The sequence below is a fragment of the Diceros bicornis genome, chromosome 24, assembly GCF_020826845.1.
Source record: "Diceros bicornis minor isolate mBicDic1 chromosome 24, mDicBic1.mat.cur, whole genome shotgun sequence".
NCBI classification, from domain to species: domain Eukaryota; kingdom Metazoa; phylum Chordata; class Mammalia; order Perissodactyla; family Rhinocerotidae; genus Diceros; species Diceros bicornis.
In genome coordinates, this window is record NC_080763.1 from 3084689 (window position 1) to 3102888 (window position 18200).

Sequence of the window (18200 nt, forward strand, 5' to 3'; positions counted from 1 at the left end):
ATTAATTAAAAATAAATAAATAAATAAAGTCAGTAAACCAAACATTACTAATAATAGTCAAGAGAATGTAAATGAAATACATGGCAGAAATGAGTAAATAATGAAAATTCCCCACTTCCCAAACTGGAGAAATTCTTCAAGTCAAAAAAACAAACATCTGACATTTTATTGGCATAAGCATAACTGTTGATCTCTTATGTTTATATTTGACTTATAAAAACTGAAATGTATTATCTCCCTATCTGGGAATTCCAAAGATTTTCCCAGAATTCTCCCCAATCTCTGAGATAGCATAAAACACACACACAAACACAAATATCTTCCAATAACCAGAAAGCACATTGCTTAGACCCTAGGGGCTTACAAGTAGGTAAACTTGAAGCATGTCTCAGTTACCCAGGGATCAAATCGACGGCTTCCATTGTAGTGGTTAAGAGTATAAAGTAGGTCCTTCCACGTACTAGATCTTTGACACTGGACAAATCACTTAACCTTTCCCAGTCTCAGTTTCACTGATGACTACAACATGGGGTTATTGCAAAGACTAAAGGAGAAAATGTATGTAACATGCTTAGCACAATGCCTGGCACACAGTAAGCGCTCAAAAGTGCTGGCTATCATAATTATTCTCTGAAATTAATTTAACTTTAAAGTGGGTGAAATAACTCTAGCCACAAAAACAGAAGTACAGAGCACTGAAAAGAGAATTAGGAGTTACATATTCTCATCCATTCTCTGCCACTAACAATATGGTCTTGGGAAAGGAAATAAACCTCTCTGGCACTAGGTTCCTCATCTATAAAATGAGATTCTATCATCCGCTCAAGGAACAGTTGTTAAGTCCCTACAATACTCCCACAAAAGTCTAACACTATTCTGTCTTTTAAAGAAGAAAGAAACATTGCTGAAACTCACGTCTACATGCTTCCCCAAAGGAGAACCGGATTAATGAATATGCAGGTTTCTATGTCCAAATACATCCTTTAACAGAGTGAATTACATTTGTACTTTTAAATCATTCTGCTTTTGTTTGTTTATAAAGAGAAATCACATCTTCCAAGAATTCCTAAATGAAAATGATATATACTTGAAACAGTTCTCTTCATAGATGACATTCCATATCTTCCAAGCATCTGGTCCCTTGTAACCTGTGTAGCGCTCAGGATTAAGGAGCAAATCTACATATTCAGCATCAGGAGACTGGATGTCTGTAAAATAAAATATTTTATTAAAGCTTTCTTTTCTTCAGTTACCTTAAAGAAGATAGTATACGAGACTGCATTCCATTGATTTCTAAGGCACCACAAATGTAACAATGCATCAGGGATTTAAAAACTTTTCAGGAGAAAGGAGGGAAAAGAGGAAGGAACAAACACAACCACATTAAATGTACACACTGGTTGCAAAAGCCTCCTGCTTTTAGAAATGGTAAAAAATAGAAATATGTGAATTTCAGAATTAAAGGAATATGGTAACTATCCTCATAAGCTATCCAGACAAAGAATATACTATACATTTCCCTCCACATTAACCGCAAGTAGTTCATCAGTAACTAAGTAAATGAAGAAATGTTAGTACCATACACCATTTGTTACCAAACACTCCTTCTCACATGACCACCATCAGGATCCACCACAAAGCTGTCCCAAAGACAGAATCCTAAATATGCAAAGTTGTATGCCGGTTGACATTTGTGTCAGCATTATTTATAAAAGGGAAAATCGGAAGCAACCTAAATGCCCAACAGAGCAGAGCAGTTAAAAGCACAGGCTCTGGAACCAGAGTGCTTGGGTCAGAATCCAGGCCGTGCTACTTCACTGTGGAACCCTGGGCAAGTCAGGTCAATTCTCTGTGCCCTGGTGCCATCATCTGTAAAATGGGGACAACACTCATAGTGTTACTGTGACACTTTAGTAAGTTTATATGGGCAGAGTGCTTAGGACGAAAGTAAAAGGAGAATAAATATTAGCTAGTGGTATTGATACTATGATAATATCTTAAAAGACCATTTTACAATCAATAAAACTGTTTAAGCACAAAGCCTATCTAATAAAATGAAAACATAAACAATATAGAAAACTCAATTACAGATATATATGAAAAATATACAAAAATTGGTGGAATATTGGTTTCTCATATGTTCTATATATTTGTATGATGTACTATAACTTCAAAACAAAACAAAAAAATGGCCCCTAGTCCTCCAGGGGCTGTGGGAAATTATTCAATAGCACAGCAATACCTTACTTATCTCTAAAGCCTGACAATATGAACCAACAAAGAATAAGGAAGTGGACGAAAATGGCCTCAAAGCAACCAAAGTAGATGACAAAAATCTGAGCAGAAATGTGTTTACAACAGAATCCATCAAGCTCTCAGTCGTACCTGCTTCTTCTTATTAAAAAAACAAAAATAAAAATAAGCTTTGTTATTTTTATCCCAATTCACAGTATATTAGAGGCATAAATTAGGGGAAAATTTGTTTCTAGAAGCAACACAGTGACAGCATCTAGAAATAACTGAGAGTCTAATGCAGAAGTGGCAATTACAATAACTAGAAAAAATAAAAATAAGAGCTTAAAAAACAAATTTGCATGGAATCATCTAGTTCAGGGACAGAGATCTCTGTTCATCTCAATTAATACTAAAGGTTTTGCCACAGTATAGCAAATTATAATAAATGCATTAAAAATAGCTCTAATTCTTAAAATATATAAATAATGCTCAGCATCTAGTACTTTCAGACAGAAAACTAACCAACAAAGAAATGATTAAACTCTTTATATTCTGCCTAATTAGAGATAAACATTGGTTGCCTCAAAATTTTACTTATGATAAATACTTCCTCTCTCCCAACTTTATAAAAAAACAAATGTTACTATAACTATATTTTGCCAGATGACAAAAGCTCAAATTTCTAATTAGGATTTATAAAATATCTTCTATACTCCACCTACCATTTATATACATTATTTATTCCTTATAAATCTCTCCTTTTTTCTAAATATTCAGACAAGTGATTCACCTGAGATAACAGAACTCCACCATATAAGAAGTGAATTATTGAATCTCAGTCCTTGCTACACAAATGTATGCATGTAATCTCAAAAGGATACTTTGGTAACAAAAGTTAAAGTACTACCATTCTTTCCCTAACACTGCAGGCCTAGAAAAAATCTGCTGTATGTTATAAATTTAATATTTTCTCACATAGCAACGTTTAGGCCAAAGAATCCTTGTGGAAAAGACAGCAAAATAAGCGCATTAGGGGAGCATTTTATCTCGTTCCTTTACTAGTCTAAATCCTAGTGTAACTCCACAACTCCTTATCCTACACCTACACCTACACTTGGAGCCAAATGTGTTTTAGAATTCAGAACTTTTCAGACGTTAGAAAGGTAATACAGAACATGCAACATATATTGAATATTACTTCAACAGGGACTGGGGCAGCAACTTTAATCAACATAAATATTTCTGCAGTGAAATACATGAATATTCACACTGAATGAATCTGTGCTAAACTTAGGGGGGAAAATGCGCATTTTTCAGAGTTTTCAGATTTTGGAATTAGGAACAAAGAATTACAGAGGCTGGCCCCTGGCCGAGTGGTTAAAGTTCCTCGCGCTCCCCGCTGGCAGCCCGGGTTCACGGGTTTGGATCCCAGGCTCAGACCTACTCCACTCATCAGCCATGCTGTGGAGACATGCCACACACAAAATAGAGGAAGACTGGCACAGATGTTAGCGCAGGGCTAATCTTCCTCAAGCAAAAAAAAAAAAAAAAAAAAAAAAGAGGAAGATTGCCAACGGATGTTAGCTCAGGGCAAATCTTCCTCACCAAAAAAAAAAAAAAAAAAGAATTATAGATACGTATTTGCCAAAATATGGTCATGTTTTATAATAAAGAAACCATATATTTCTTTTTTTTCTCAAAAAGATGCCACAAAATTAAAATAAGTACTTTCTCTTCTTCTTCCTCTTTTTTTGGGAGGTATTGCAGGCTTCATCTTTTGCTTGTAATTATAATGATCTGTATCACTCTTTTCACTAATTTTTAAAAGATCATCAATCTGCTCCGAAAGAGCCACAGAAGGATACTAAAACTCAGTTTGATTTGAGTTTGTTTAGCCAATTAAAAGGCAAACACAGGGGCCAGCCCAGTGGCGCAAGTGGTTAAGTGTGCGTGCTCTGCTGCGGCGGCCCGGGGTTCACCGGTTCGGATCCCAGGCGTGCACTGATGCACCGCTCGGCAAGCCATGATGTGGCGGCGTCCCATATAAAGCAGAGGAAGATGGGCACGGATGTCAGCCCAGGGCCAGTCTTCCTCGGCAAAAAAGAGGAGGATTGGCATTGGATGTCTGCTCAGGGCTGGTCTTCCTCACAGAAAAAAAATAAAAATAAAAAAATAAAAGGCAAACACAATTCAATTTCAAAAAAAGGGAGACGCTAGAAAAAAGGGAGAACAGGAGAATCCATACACCTTGGTCAGAGTTCTGACTGGCTCTGGGCCCCCGGCTGCTTAGGGCACCAGCTCTGCCTCGGCTTCAGACACAACTCATGGTTCATCATTCTCTTTCCCAAAGTAACACAAACCATCTTTAAGGAAAACATTTAATAATCCAATACCAATAAAACAGAAGCAGGTTTTTGCAATCTCTGTATTTTAGCTATTTATGCATAATGCCTATGTATATCACAAAAATTGTATATATTACTAGATATACAGTTTATCTTGAGATAAACTCAAGAGGTGACTTTTTTCCAGAAACTGAGTTTTCTTTTTAAATTTTTTTAATATGGTAAAATATATGTAACATAAAATTTACCATTTTAAACACATTTAAGTGTACAATTCAGTGGCATTAACTACATTCACAATGCTGTGCAACCATCACCACTGTGTACAAAATTTTCTGACCCCAAATAGAAACTCTATAACCATTAAGCAATAACTCCCCATCCTCCACTCCCTCCAATCCATGGTAACCTCTCATAAACTTTTTGTCTCTATCAATTTGCCTATTCTAGATATTTCATATAAATGGAATCATACGATATTTGTCCTTTTGTGTTTGGCTTCTTTCATTTAGCATAATGTGTTCGAGGTTTATCCACGTTGTGGCATGTGTCAGAACTTCATTTCTTTTTATGATTGAATAGTATTCTACTGCATGTACAGACTACACTTTGTATATTCATTCATCCATTCATGGACACCTGGCTTGTTTCCACCTTTCGGCTATTGTTAATAGTGCTGCTGTGAACGTGGGTATACAACTATGTGTTTCTCGTATTCAATCCTTTTGGGTATACACTTAGGAGTTGATTATTAGGTTATGTCGTAATTCTATGTTTAGCTTTTTGAGGAACTGTGAAACTGTTAGAAACTGAGTTTTTAAAAATCATTTTAAAAGAATTTTTTTTTCTTAGGCACAATTTTAAACAAAATGCATACTATAAAAAGTGGTATACCATCAGCTTCACAGAAGTTGTCTGAGGAATCGTCATGCTTGGTCCACTGAAGAACAGCCTTCTGTGTTTCCTCACTTCAAACAAAGAAAATAAATAGTGTTTTCTTTTTTAAGTTAACATTTCACATAAAATACTACGGCAAAAAAAAAAATCAAACCTCAGAGACTCATCCACAGCTCCAAGTCGTTCAGCTCGTTCACATTCTTCAGTGAGACTGTTGGCTTCTTCAGAATACTAAAATGAAAAGGTGAATCAATAGAAGACAACCTACTGCATTTTTAAAACTTTTAAAAAGAACTTCCAAGTTATCTGAGGTTCTTTTATACCTGGCACCATGTCTTTGGCTTCAAAACTTAAAAAAAATTAAGCCTTCATATTCCTCCTGAAGCTAAAAAAGTATGTAAAAGGCGTTACCCCCGTTTTTATTAGAGAACGTGTTTACTATTATGCTCACAAAATAAAGAACCAATTACAGTTGTGATAACTCATTACCAACAAGTTAACTAAGAAAATCTTCTAAGTACAAGGAAGTCACTAGGCAAGGAGTCATGAGGCAATGTCCACTTTTCAATTGACCTAATTATGAGCATCAGTTTTCTCTTCCATAAAATAAGTGGTTAGACTAGATCACTGTGTCTAAGATCCACCTCAACTCTAAACGCCATGATTCTAAACATGCCCAGGAGCCTACCAAGTCTCATAAAAAGTATTTCAATATCTTTAGGTGTTTAAAACCACTGAGTCACTTTGTGTGTGTGTCTGTGTGTGTGTGTGTGTGTGTGTGTGTGTGGTTGTGTGTATTCTGCTAGGCATGTATGTGGCACAGGGGAAGTGAGTGTGGATCATAAGATTTCAAAACACACCAGTCATCACCACCATACAGCTGAAAGACAACACTGGAAGCAGGAAGCCACAAATTCAATCACTCAACTAATATTTATTGAGTACCTATTACCATACAAATGACTGTCTAGCCTACGACACTTTGTGGATAAATGGAACGCTAAGATAACTAAAATGATATAATTTTTTTGTGCGTGTGAGAGGAAGATCAGCCCTGAGCTAACATCCATGCCAATCCTCCTCTTTCTGCTGAGGAAGACTGGCCCTGAGCTAACATCTACTGCAAATCCTCCTTTTTTTCTCCCCAAAGCCCCAGTAGATAGTTGTATGTCATAGCTGCACATCCTTCTAGTTGCTGTATGTGGGACGCGGCCTCAGCATGGCCAGACAAGCGGTGTGTGGGTGCGCGCCTGGGGTCCGAACCTGGGCCGCCAGCAGCAGAGCGCATGCACTTAACCACTAAGCCATGGGGTCAGTCCTTAAAATGATATAATTTTTTGAAATATTTATTTACTGAATAACAATTTTGTTTCATTACATGGGTTGACCTATAAGACAGCTCAATTCAAAAACTGTTTTCAAAAATAAAATTCTCTTATACATAATTAAGTATTAAGGGGCAAAGGGATATGATACATTCAACCTACTCTCAAATGGTTCAGAAAGTAATAAGAATGTGAATATAGAAAAAGCATGCTAAAACGAACCAAAATATTAAAAATTAGTGAAACTGTATAAAGAGTATACAAAATGTCTTTATACTAATTTTGCAAGTTTTCTATAAGTTGGAAATTATTTCAAAAAAACTACATACTAAAAAATGAAAAAAAATTGTTCAAAAAATAACATATACCTATGTATGTTAATACACCTATGTAGGGCCGGCCCTGTGGCTTAGCGGTTAAGTGCATGCGCTCCGCTGCTGGCGGCCCGGGTTCGGATCCTGGGCGCGCACCAACACACCACTTCTCCGGCCATGCTGAAGCCGCGTCCCACATACAGCAACTAGAAGGATGTGCAGCTATGACATACAACTATCTACTGGGGCTTTGGGGAAAATAAACAAATAAAAATTAAAAAAAAAAATACACCTTTGTATATTAAAACAAAAATTTAAGAATTTTATTGTAATTACCTGAATATTAAAATATAAGTTAAACAAAATAACTATTCTTAGTTCTTATTTAATAACTTAGGTTCATAAGTCACATCTGTCTCAATACTATGATATTGGCATTTTTCTGAAAAAAATCTTTTTTCAATTATTTTTAATTTTCCAATTTTGTTCTTATTTTTGATTTCTCATAAAATTGCCCATAATCTTCTTCAAAGTCAATTTTTATGGTTAATCAACTTGAAATCATCAATACCTTCAAGTGACTCTTCTCTGCAGATATGTTTTAATTGAGAAAATATCCTCTCTACAGGTAAATATGTGAAAATATTTTAGCCTAAATATTTTCACAAGTTCTAGTCTTCTGCCTCCAAAGTATATTTGTTTAATAAATATTTTAAGACAAATTTCATCAAATAAGTTGTCTCTATTTTTTTTATTTTATTTTTTTTTTAAAGATTTTATTTATTTATTTATTTTCCCCCCAAAGCCCCAGTAGATAGTTGTATGTCATAGCTGCACATCCTTCTAGTTGCTGTACGTGGGACGCAGCCTCAGCATGGCCGGAGAAGCGGTGCGTCGGTGCGCGCCCGGGATCCGAACCCGGGCCGCCAGCAGCGGAGCGCGCACACTCAACCGCCAAGCCACAGGGCCGGCCCTATTTTTTTTATTTTAAATATTTTGCCAAATATAGATGCTACAAAATTGTAAGCCTTCTTAATTTCATTCAATTTCAGTCAGAATATAAATTTATCCAATAAAAACAAGAGTTTCATCAAGATGAGATTCTTTTCACAAGGGAAGATACTCCAAACCACAATTCTAGAATTTCAGAAGGAAAACTGGCACACCATTTGAACTTTCCTCACTTAACGTGTTCAACTCCTCCTAGTTTTTGCAGAAATAAACTTCAAGGTCTTTGTTTACAAGCTTTGTTATAATAATTACAATTTGCTAAACCTTCAAAAGCTGGAATTTGTTTTTTCTTTAAGCATTCCATTCATTGATACCTTAAATAATGGCTTTCCACAGATTTTAAACAAATTGCAATCAACACTTGGAGGGCTCATTTATTAAAAAGTGGTCAATACCACTGAAGAACTTGGGTTGTTTTACAAAATAGTTCTTCAAAGGCTCAAACATTTATAAAATCTGACTGAAGATGGACAGCAAAGAAAGTACTCCTGCCATGCCAAAGTAGTATTTTTTCAGCATTAGCTTCGTCTCAAAAATTTTATGGTCATTACTTAGTGTATATGTAAATATAAAAATCTATATACTTTGACAATTACTTCTTTTTTTTTTTTTTTTTTGGTGAGGAAGATTGGCCCTGAGCTAACATCTATGCCCACCTTCTTCTATTTTGTATGCCGGACGCTGCCATGGCATGGCTTGATGAGCAGTGCATAGGTCCACGCCCGGGATCCAAACCTACGAACCCCAGGCCGCCAAAGTGGAGGGCGCGAACTTAACCACTATGCCACTAGGCCGGCCCTACCACTTCTACCTTAATTGGTAAAACAACACAGCGTGTTTGGACACAATTATGAATTACATGTATATCTTAATCAATTACAAATTCATTTCTGCTCCATAGATTTCTTGATTCAGTAAGGACATTGTTTTTCTCAAAATTTGTATGCGTATATGTATGGTGGTGGGTGGAAACAAGACTTTTGATGGTGAACACAATGCAGTCTATACAGAAGCTGAAATATAATGATGTACAGCTGAAATTTACATAATGTTATGAACCAACATGACCTCAATAAAAAAAATCTGTATGTGTATTATCACCACAAAACAAATATTTTGTCTTCAATTTTGAACTTTAAATAAATTTATACAAGCATTCACAATAGTGACAAATGTTTTCCTTCAACAGAATGAACTTACAAAAGTTTTACTTTGAGCCCATCAATAGAAAAACAAGAAGATGTGGAATCAAAAATGAGCAAAATTAGTTTAGAATCTATGATAGAAAAGTAGTTGCCTCTGGGGGAAGGAGTAGGGATTAACTGGGACAGCGTATGAAGGAACTTGCTGGGATAATGGTAATGTTCTATATTCTAACAGAAGCCTTGGTTACACAGGTATATGTATTTAGCAAACGTACACCTAAGATTTGTGCATTTCATTGAATGTTAATTTTATAAAAAATACATATAAGCAAATACAAAAAGGACTCTAGTTAATGATATACTTCTAGTTATGTATATATTTTTATATCTAGTTAGTGATATATATTTAGGGGGATGTGTACTAACGCTTGAAATTTACTTTGAAATGCATCCAAAAAATAATATGTTTTAATGAATGGCTAGAAGGATGGACAGATGGACAGACATGTGGTAAAGTCAGTTTACAAAAATGTTAATGGTATAAGCTAGGTGATGGGTGTAAGAATGTTCACAGGAAAATTCCTTCAACTTTGCTGTATGTATAAAAATTTTCATATTAAATATCAGGAAAATTTCATTTAGAACAATTATCTAGTCTAAATGAAAAGTTAAATATCCCAGAATGATATATAAATGTACCCTCTGCAGCTGCACATGTCGAATTGTTGTCTTTAGACATAGTCTTCTTAAAACAACCGCAAACTTACACAATTGATGCTCAGGCTCTGTCAGCATGTTTCTGTGTTCTAGTTTTCAGATGGTCAGTGATATGTCTACGGCCCTTATACATGGTACACGATGACCTTTTGTGCAAGTTACGTATCATCATTGACTGTCGTGAGAAATGGAAATTCAATACTCTTTCATTAAACATGTACTTCTTTTTTCCTTTCTTAGTTATTTCAGCAAAAAGGATTCATTGTAAAATTTTTAAAAATTACTAAATAGTAAAATAATTATAAGGTGTCGATTTACACTGTACCAAAAAGGATAAAACCATTACAGGAAGACTACTCTCTCTATGCAAGATTGCTCACCCTCTATTTCCCACACATATTTCTCACAAGCCTGCCCTATAATTTCCCAGCTTTCCCACTGACCAGTCAAATGGCAGCCTGGCAGCTTAGGATACATCGCAGGCATGACACAGGCCACAGCACAAATGGCCGCCAACTCCAAGAGACCAGCAGGACAGTAGCATCCAGTGCTGTCCCCCTACTTCCCAGGACTGTCAGGAGTGAGCTGTCTCTAGCTAGTTGTGTCTGACCACAATCACTTTCTCAGCAGGCACCTGGTATATTTTCTTTGAAAGAGAGGTTTAGTTTATTTACATCTAGAAAAGGTCAGAAAAAGAAAAACAAATTATTATTGGTCATCTGTGCATTAAAGTAAGAACTGTTTAGCACACATACACTTCAAATATAAGAAAGGAGACAGATGAAGCTAGAAATGCAAAGTATTTGGTCAACCAAATCCTTCCTAACTTATTTTAATGCAACTGTTAATATTTTATTTAAAGGGCCGGCCCTGTGGCATAGCGGTTAAGTGCTCACGCTCTGCTACTGGCGGCCCGGGTTCGGATTCCGGGCGCGCACCAACGCACTGCTTCTCCAGCCATGCTGAGGCCGTGTCCCACATACAGCAACTAGAAGGATGTACAACTATGACATACAACTATCTACTGGAGCTTTGGGGGAAAATAAAAGGAGGAGGATTGGCAATAGATGTTAGCTCAGAGCCAGTTTTCCTCAGCAAAAAGAGGAGGATTAGCATGGATGTTAGCTCAGGGCTGATCTTCCTCAAAAAATATATATATATATTTTATTTAAAAAATTAAAAACTCAGGACAAATGATAAACTAGACAGGATTCCAGACCATAGGCATAAACCAGTTCTGTCCCAGGCAAACCTTGGTATATGGTTCCTCAATTTACTCTTATTCTTCTCTAAAGGCTTTGGGTTTTACTCCAAGAGAGACAGGGCACATAGGAGGATTTTAAACAAAGGAGAGATACAATCTGATTTCTTTCTTGAAAAAAATCACTCTGGCTGCTGTCTTTAGAAGAGACTGTAGAGATGCAACGGTAGAAGTAGGCAGATCATTGAAGAGGCTACTGCAATAATCCAGGCAAAAAGTGATGATGGCTTGAAATACAGCAAGAGCAATAAAGATTGTAAGATTCTGGGCATATTTTAAAACACTGTAATCACAAATTGGTTTTCTCCACCAAAACAGCCCTGAAACAATGACAACCCAGTAACAATTAGCACCTCTAGGGCCCAGATTATAATCTCTAAACACCACTGAAAGAACTAGGGCTCCTTAGGAAAATGATTATTTCCAAGACTAATGCAAAAAAGGTACGAACTAGGCCCAGAACATCTTTTCACAATAGAAAGTAAAAAGTCTACTCAGACTACTGGGATCATCTCAAAAGGCCACAGCTGCTAACTTGAAGGAGCTCCTAGTGGCCAAAGATGGAACAACTCAAACATCAAAGGGAATAATGACTAAACAACTACAGTAGATTCCAATACATTAAACATGTCAAAACTCCTAAGTTCATAATAACACTTAAAAAGAAAGAATTTATTGGGCACCTTTGGAAGGTGCTGGGGCACCAACTCATAATTATTCTGAAAGCTGATGAACAAAGAAAAAGAATGAAGCATTTATGGCATCTGTCCTGCATAAACTGTATTTCAGGGGATCTAAATAGTTGACAAAAAAAGGTCTTTATAGAATAATAACAAACAGCAAGTATAGAAAGAAGGATAGGGCCGGCCCCGTGGCTTAGCGGTTAAGTGCGCGCGCTCCGCTGCTGGCGGCCCGGGTTCGGATCCCGGGCGTGCACCGACGCACCACTTGTCCGGCCATGCTGAGGCCGTGTCCCACATACAGCAACTAGAAGGATGTGTAGCTATGACATACAACTATCTACTGGGGCTTTGGGGGGAAAAAAAATAAATAAATAAAAGAAAGAAGGATAGAATTAGAATATCAACATTTTCAAGCCTCTAATAAAATAATGCAACTAGGTAATAATCATCAAAGCTGCTAAAACTTTGAGGTAAAAAGCTAGTAGAAAACTTTATAATGAATGTGTAATGAACCTAATGATCAATCTTAACATCATAAAAAAAGAGAAAACCAGACATTATGTGTCTCCTGATATGATTAATAAGTACACAGCAACTCCAATAAATATATATCAAAAAATGAATCTGATAAACCTTAATATCTAACTACACGGACAGCCACACGCAAAAGAATAAAAGTGACCCCTATCTTATACCATACACAAAAATCAACTCAAAAGATCTGAAATTTAATCAACTTAAATTTAAGACCTGAAACCATAACACTCCTAGAAGAAAATATAGGGGTAAGCTCCTTGACATTGGTCTTGGCAATGACTTTTTGGATCTGACCCAAAAGCAAAAATTGTTTCTTTTCGTTTATGGAGCTTCCTCAAAACATTAAAAATAGAAGTACCATACGACCCAGCAATCCCACTTCCGGGTATATCTCCAAAGGAAATGAAAACAAGACATCAGAGAGAGCTGCACTTCCATGCCCTCTGCAGCGTTAGTCACACCAGCCAGGATATGGAAACAACTGAAGTGTCTGTCAATGGGTGAAAGGATGAAGAAGATGTGGCATATATATACACACGTACACACAGACACACACACACACACACAACGGAATATTATTCAGCCATGAGAAAGAAGGAAATCTTGCCATTTGCTACAACATGGATGGGCCTTGAGGGCATTATGCTAAGTGAAATAAGTCAGACAGAAAGACAAATACTGCATGGTATCACTTATATGTGGAATTTTTTTTTTTTTTAAAGTCAAACTCATAGAAACAGAGTATAAAAGTGGTTGCCAGGGTCTGGGGGGTCGGGGAAATTGGGAGGGGTTGGTAAAGGGTACAGACTTTCAGCTCTAAGATGAATAAGGTCTGAGGATCTAACGTATAATGTGGTGACTACAGTTGATAACACTGTATTGTACAACTGAAATTTGCTGGGAGTAGGATATAAATGTCCTCACCAAAAGAAAAAGATAATTATGTAAGATGATAGATGAGTTAATTAACTAGATGGCAGAAATCCTTTCACAATGTACATGTACATCAAATCATCACGAGGTACACTGTAAATATCTGACAATTTTACTTGTCAATTACACCTCAATAAAGCAGAAAATAAATAAATAAATGTTTCTAAAAAATGAATCTGAATTTGATTAAGCCTTAGTACCTAACTACCAGTTTCTGGAAATTAAAGACAGTGGAGAAATATGTTAAATGACATGACAGAGATACAATCAACAAATATATAACGTGGGAAATTCTATAGGATAATGACTCATTTCCTCCAACACAAGTGGCAAAGAAAGACAAAAGGCGGGGGGTGGGGGGGGTGGGGAATGGACACGGATTAAAAGCAATTTAAGAGTAGGAAATTTACAAGTAGTACCAGAAAGTAAGGAAGGGCTAAAAAAAAAAGAAAAGAAAAAGGGCTAAAGAAAAAAGAAAAAAACCAAAATGATGGTGGTATGTCAAAGGAACACAACTGAAAAAGCTCCCAATAGCCAAAACGGGAGCAATTTGAGGAACAAAATGAAGTAGCACTGAATGATAATCCAAAGTATAAGATAAACACCCATGATATAAATAAATGATTGAATAAATAAGTAAATGGAGGGAGAAGATACAAATCTCCTATACTGAAGAATTTCAAACAATTTATATCCTCAAAGAGATGAAGCACTCCTTAAGCGTGAGCTGTGCAAAGCGACTTCCAAAGAATACAGTATAGCAAGGGCGAAAAAGAGTAAATCTACAGTGGAGAAACCTGACAAGAACGCCCTCAGATCCAGGTCAACATCAGCAGTGGTCAGCCACGTTGACAGCAAGAACCCTTGATACGATGTGATGGAAGCGGCACTCTACCTCTGTGGTCCTCCTCCCAAAAACACATAACCCCAATCTCATCATGAGAAAAACATCAAAATCCCAACTCAGGGACATTCTGCAAAATACCTGACTAGTACTCCTCAAAAACACCTTATGGTGAACAAAGAAAGTTTGAGAAACTGTCACAGCAAAGAGGAACCTAAGGTGGGCCAGCCCCGCGGTTTAGTGGTTAAGTGTACGCGCTCTGCTACTGGCGGCCCGGGTTCAGTTCCCGGGCATGCACTGACGCACCACTTCTCTGGCCATGCTGAGGCCGCGTCCCACATACAGCAACTAGAGGGATGTGCAACTATGACATACAACTATCTACTGGGGCTTTGGGGGGAAAAAAGGAGGAGGATTGGCAATAGATGTTAGCTCAGAGCCGGTCTTCCTCAGCAAAAAGAGAAGGATTAGCATGGATGTTAGCTCAGGGCTGATCTTCCTCACAAAAAAAAAAAAAAAAAAAAGAGGAACCTAAGGAAATGTGACTACTAAATGTAACGTGTATCCTGGATGGGATGCTGGGACACAAAAAGGACATCAGGTAGAAAACTAAGGAAATCTGAATGAAGTATGGACTTCAGTTAGAGATAATGTGTCAATATGGGGTCATTATTGTAACAAACGTACCATACTAATATAAGATGTTAATTATAGAGAAAATCAGGTGTGGAGTATAGGGGAACTCTGTACTATCTTCACAATTTTTCTGTAAACTAAAAACATTATAAAATTAAAAATTTATTAAAGAAGAGAGAGAGGAAGAGAGAGAAGAGACACAGAACCAAATGCAATGTGTGGAATAAGTCTGAATCCTGTTTCAAACAAACTATTAAGGCACTTATGAGACAACTAGAGAAATGTGAACCCTGATTGAGATTATTTTTCTAAGTGTCTTTTTGTCTTAGAGATGTATATGAAGTATTTAAACAAAATGATTTATCTGAGTTTGGCTTCAAAATAATTGGGAGAATGAAGTGGGAGGTACAGATAAAACAAGATTGACCATACACTGATAACTGCTGAAGCTGGGTGATTTTATTTTCTCTACTTTTATTTATCTTTCATGCTTTCTATAAATAAAGATTGAACAAAAGAACAAACGAAGAATGGGAGCCACTGAGTACAAGTACCTCTCAAGGGGTTTCACTGCAAAGGGCAGCAAAGAAGTGGGGTACAGCTGGCAAGGGTAAGGACTTTTTCAAGTTTTTTGTTAAGATACTAGACACATTAATAAGTATATGTACATACCTTGTAGCTCGTAGATTTAATTCCATCAGGAACTTCATCCTGAAAAAGCAAAAAAAAATGCTTTATACGACATTTATTCTATCTTCTGAAAAAATATATATATTTTCCCCCCTCTCCAAAGCCCCAGTATACGTGGTTGTATATTCTAGTTGTAAGTCCTTCTAGTTCTACGTGAGCCACCACCACAGCATAGCTACTGACAGACGAGTGGTGTGATTCCAAGCCCAGGAACCAAACCTGGGCCACTGAAGCAGAGCACCCTGAACTCTAACCACTAGGCCATCAGAACTGGCTCTGAAAAAATATCTTAAATTTCTATCATTTATGAGAAAAACTCATAAAACAAATTATTGAAGTTAGATTATTTTTAAACTGAGAATAGTTTGGCAGTTTTTATATTATTTCTCAAAAGTAAACAAAAAATTCAACACAAATTATTCTACAGATTGCTGATCGTATATTGTATTACAGCACGGAAATGTAAAAATAGTCACTTAGCTATTACTCCTTTTGACGCTCAAACTGTCCCACATTTGGCCACGAGGGGACCCACTAAGTGCTGATGTGACATTTGCACCTGTGTCCTGTTGATATTACCCTAGGAATCTTTAGCAGCGTTTTTGTTTTCTGTTATGACAAGATACTATAGGCAAATCTTGTATATTTCTTGTTCCAGTCTTGCAATCAACCATATTTTAAGGAGCCCTAGTTCTTTTCAGAGGAAAACGGTGCTGGTTTTCAGTCTTGTGTTGGCCACATACTAACTACAGGACCTATCTGCGTATCCTCAAAGTGATGCTGTGAGTAGAGATAATGACGTAAGGAGGAGAACTCTGTAAATTGCAGGGCCCTATTCCAATGCTAAGTATATTCCTGAAATACATTGCGCCTGCCCCAAGGGAAGGACTCACGCTGAGACAGTAACTTTATTTGTACCCTCCCAGACTTCAAATTAGGTCAATGTATACTCTTTTTCTATGGCCAGAGATTTAGATGGTTTCTAATTGTTTCATATAATAAACCATGCCAAATTTATAGACTGATTTCAGCAGAACTGACATCATTACAATATTCAGTACTGACCTGCTAGGTCAAAGGATACGTCCCTTTTCAATTTTTTTGATACATTTGCTGAATTGATCCCCAAAAAGACTTACCACCACAGTGTTCATTTCTGATTCCCAGACTAACACTGGATATTGTTATTCTTTTTCACATAGGCCAATTAATAACGGAGGTGAAAGAACGTTGTTGTGATTCATTGTACAGGGAATAAATAATTGGTCTTTCAGTTTATAGGGAGAGTCCAGCCTCTGGGGCAGACCACCTGCCTCATTCAAATATGCTCTGGAATCAGGTGGAAATCAAAGGATGTGGATTTTAAAGCACCAAATATGAGGAAGAGAATTTCGATTTTTTTTTTTCTGTCTCCTGCTGGGTCCCAGGGTGTTACCTGAACCGAGTCTAAAATTGAACTAAAAAGGGAAATCAAAGTGTTGACAAAAAGGAAACTGGGGGCCAGCCCCGTGGCTTAGTGGTTAAGTGCGTGCGCTCCGCTGCTGGCGGCCCGGGTTCGGATCCCCGGCGCGCGCCGACACACCACTTCTCCGGCCTTGCTGAGGCCGCGTCCCACATACAGCAACTAGAAGGATGTGCAGCTATGACATACAACTATCTACTGGGGCTTTGGGGGAAAAAATAAATAAATAAAATTAAAATTAAAAAAAAGGAAACTGGTCTTGGTTCCTTGTTTAGCAAAAAAGGTATTAACAAAACTGCACAAGATCATCTGAAGTAGTGAGTTAATTGTGTTTAACCTTATACACATATTAAGTTAAGAAAGATTATTGTTTTGGTGTGATAACTGCACTGTGTTCAGGAAATAATATCCTTCTTCTCAGATGCATACTTAAGTATACAATAGTGAGATATCAAGATACCAGCAATGTACAATATAAGTGCTAGCTATGAAAGCTGATTATTTAGGCTGAAGCAGCTATTTCAAAGTATTTTAATCACTATTTGTTTCTGACAGACTGCTCTATTTAGGAACAATTAGAACTGAGCCCAGGCTTGTCCCAAGAGGAATGTAAACGGTTCCTCTCTTCCTTGTCACTTGGAGTGGAGTTTCTCCACGTCTCCCTCCTCTGCTCTCCCTTCCCCTCTGCTTCCACAATGTGCACACCTGCGGTGTATCTCTATTATCGGGCTAGCACATTTGTAGTGAAATGATCACTTAGTGTCTCTCTCCCCTGCTAAACCATAAGCTTCTCAAGATAAACACTCATCTTATATGCCCAGGTCCTGGCACATAGTAGGCCCTCAAAAAATATTCATTATTGAACCAAATTATACTCAACTCTTAAGTGATATTCCTTTACTAGCCTCTTCTCCATTTCCTCATCTTCCACTCCCCCATCTCCACAATATTTCCAGTTAATTTCCTAAACCTTGGGTCTAATCACGGCACTTCTGCTACACTGACATATATAAGAACACTTTTAAGTGGATAAACATCTTCTAATTATCTTTTAAGCCTTCTCTCTATCGTGAAACTAGCTCAACAAAAAAATAGAGTACTGGCATGAAAGGCACTCTGCTCCACTTCTGCAGAAGGTGAAATAACTAGATTCTGTCTCAGTTTC

The 18200-nt window shown here is 37.1% G+C and overlaps 1 protein-coding gene across 4 annotated transcripts in view; it reads right to left on the reverse strand.

Annotated features, from left to right (window-relative positions):
- ERO1A (endoplasmic reticulum oxidoreductase 1 alpha) overlaps positions 1-18200 on the reverse strand; it is a 48303-nt gene that overhangs the window by 17767 nt on the left and 12336 nt on the right. For all 4 annotated transcript variants that reach the window (XM_058566926.1, XM_058566928.1, XM_058566927.1 and 1 more), the window contains exons 4-7: positions 15556-15594; positions 5632-5708; positions 5475-5548; positions 1088-1208 (exon numbers count right to left, since the gene is read on the reverse strand). In XM_058566926.1, coding sequence (XP_058422909.1) covers positions 1088-1208; positions 5475-5548; positions 5632-5708; positions 15556-15594 — 311 coding nt within the window. The remainder of the gene's footprint in view (positions 1-1087; positions 1209-5474; positions 5549-5631; positions 5709-15555; positions 15595-18200) is intronic.